Source organism: Siphateles boraxobius, unplaced genomic scaffold, assembly GCF_051911475.1.
Source record: "Siphateles boraxobius isolate OS27281-9 unplaced genomic scaffold, OSU_SipBor_1 262, whole genome shotgun sequence".
NCBI classification, from domain to species: Eukaryota; Metazoa; Chordata; class Actinopteri; order Cypriniformes; family Leuciscidae; genus Siphateles; species Siphateles boraxobius.
Window position 1 is genome coordinate 177,501 of NW_027508879.1, and position 2,500 is coordinate 180,000.

At 38.5% G+C, this 2,500-nt stretch overlaps 1 protein-coding gene across 1 annotated transcript in view; it reads right to left on the reverse strand.

The window, feature by feature from the left end:
- Positions 1-2,500, reverse strand: part of LOC143752325 (flap endonuclease GEN homolog 1-like) — a 21,580-nt gene that overhangs the window by 15,304 nt on the left and 3,776 nt on the right. The window contains exons 4-5 of the mRNA XM_077245470.1: positions 714-890; positions 1-90 (exon numbers count right to left, since the gene is read on the reverse strand). The exon at positions 1-90 is cut by the window's left edge and continues 21 nt beyond it. Of these exons, the coding sequence (XP_077101585.1) occupies positions 1-90; positions 714-890 (267 nt within the window). The remainder of the gene's footprint in view (positions 91-713; positions 891-2,500) is intronic.

The following is a 2,500-nucleotide window of genomic DNA, read 5'->3' on the forward strand; positions in this document are numbered from 1 at the left end:
CAGGAAAAGGGCCAGACCCACGAGCGTCTCCCGGGACAGGCCGAGCTCCTCCTGAACGCGAGACATCTGATAGCAGTCGACCTGCGGATCCTGCGGGACGCCAGTCAAGCTTTAATTACACATGATGATTATGAGTTATTCATTTAGTTCATATATACAGGTGAAACTCGAAAATTATAAATACTTAATAGTTAATTATAAAAGTTGTGCTTAAAATTTTGAGATTGCATTTTACTGTTTTTATTCATTTTGAGGAATACTGAATGTTTTCGTGCAAGTGAGACGAATAAATGCACGATCACATTTAGTCTAGAACAAAAAAAAACATAATTTTCACACACACACACACACCTCACTTTATTACTCTCAACATGCGGACAGGAGAGCTGTCAGTCAATGAATGTGAAAAAGTAACAAGCGTTATTTATTTGAAAAAGTAACTGATATTTTGTTGTAAATTGAAAAAGTAATGCATTACTTTACTAGTTACTTGAAAAAGTAATCTGATTACATAACTCAAGTTACTTGTAATGAGTTCCACACGACACAAACAAATATCTTAATTCGTGTTCTGAAGATGAACGAAGGTCTTACCGGGTTTAACAACATGAGGATGAGTAATTACTGACAGAATTTTCATTTTTGGGTGAACTATCCCTTTAAACACACATGCGATGAGAGCGTGTGTTTAGATGTTTAGCGAGAGAGGGAACCTTAGTGCTCATGTTGAAGTTCCTGTAGACGGTCCGAGCGCCGTACAGAAACGCGTCGCCGTCGTTAGTGATGCATCCGTCGACGAAGCCCTGCGCGTCCAGGAACGCACACATGGCCTCCGCTTCTCCCGCCGCCGTCACCCACGGCACACCCAGACAGTCCAACATCTGCGCACACTGGGAGAACAGGGATTCAAGCCGGATTGGGGGATTACTGCTGGTTTGACACTTGCGGACGTTTTTGTCTTTTTCAGTTTTTTAAATTTCTTTTTTTGGATCATTTTGTCTGTGTTAATGCCAACTGCATACAATTTGGCGCAGGTGTGTATTTATATTAGAATTGTACCATTTCACCACCATTTCCTTTAAAAAAATCTATTTTGCACAAGAAACACACAATAGTTCCTCTCAGAACTAAAATGTCCCCATTGAAACCCATTAAAACTGCAATTTTTAATGAACATTTAACTATAAAATGATGCAATCTTTGTTAACAGGCTTTAATTCTGTTGGCAAGGGAGCCATTTTCTCAGGTTTGGCCTATAAAGCAAATACACACTTTATTCCTGTTTGCTGTTTCTGTGTGTTATAGAGACAATTGGATACATTATGCAGCGATAATTGTGTGTGTGTGTGTTTGTGTTGGTGTGAATGTCAAAGTGTGGTTTGTATGTGTAATGAAAAAATGTGTATGTGTGTGTGCTGCAAATGCCACACTCAACCACTGTGTCCCAGAGTTTTACTGGATCTAATGGGGAAAGTCTGTTCCTGAGCCCAAACACACTCTCACTGAAAGCTCATTTTTTGAGATATCAGCCTCAAATATGGAACACAACTTATTTAGATTAATGGCTTTGATGTTCTAGCAGTTTTAGATTTCAACATGTTTCATAAAATATAAATTCTATATAAAATAATGTTCATAAACTTAAACCAATATAACTTTTTTTTGTTGTATTTTAATTTAAATTGTTTCTTCTTTGAAATGCGACCAAACCTAAGTCTGTACTCCCAAGGTTCAAATTTTTATGACACGGACATTTTTGTCCACTATGTACCTATGTGTAACTTTTTTTAACTGATGCACAAGGGTTAAAGCTTCCTAATTGTGTTAGGAACCTCCTACAACAGGTTCACATGCATCCAAGATAAAAAAAACACTAATTTCCTCATAATATCTATTTCAGCATCACCTCATTTTCTCTCAGTGTCTGAAACGGTTCGTTCGGAGATTCAGTCTCTCTAAGCTCCGCCTCTCTGAGAGCTGCTCTGCTGTGATTGGTCAGAAAGCAAACGCTCACTATCATATCTGAATCTCAGCTCTTGATAGTCACAGTAGGCGCGTTTCCATTACAGAAATTTAGACAAAAATCTATTGCGAAATGACGGCGTTTCCATTAAACGATGTTATGCAACTAAAACGTAATTTCTTCCTCTCATGATAAGTCATTCCAAAAATCATGGCGACGGATGTTGGTTTATATGGTTTATGTATATCCCATCCACTGCACTGCCATTATTATTAATCGAAGGAGACGTGTGTGTGTTATCCAGCATTAATGGCAAGGAAAGACCCTTATATTTGAGAGCGGGCTCATATGAGGAGTTTCTGGGAGTTTCTCACTCATTTCTGCTTAGAGCTTGTGATTGGGGCATTTCTTTGTGGTTTAAAATCCGGTATTCCTGTAAATCTTTTGTCTTTTATGAGTTTAATAAAGACCGCGTTAAACACACCGCGTCTTCTACGTCAGGTGACTGTAAATGCGCAAAAACTGTTTCCATTGCAG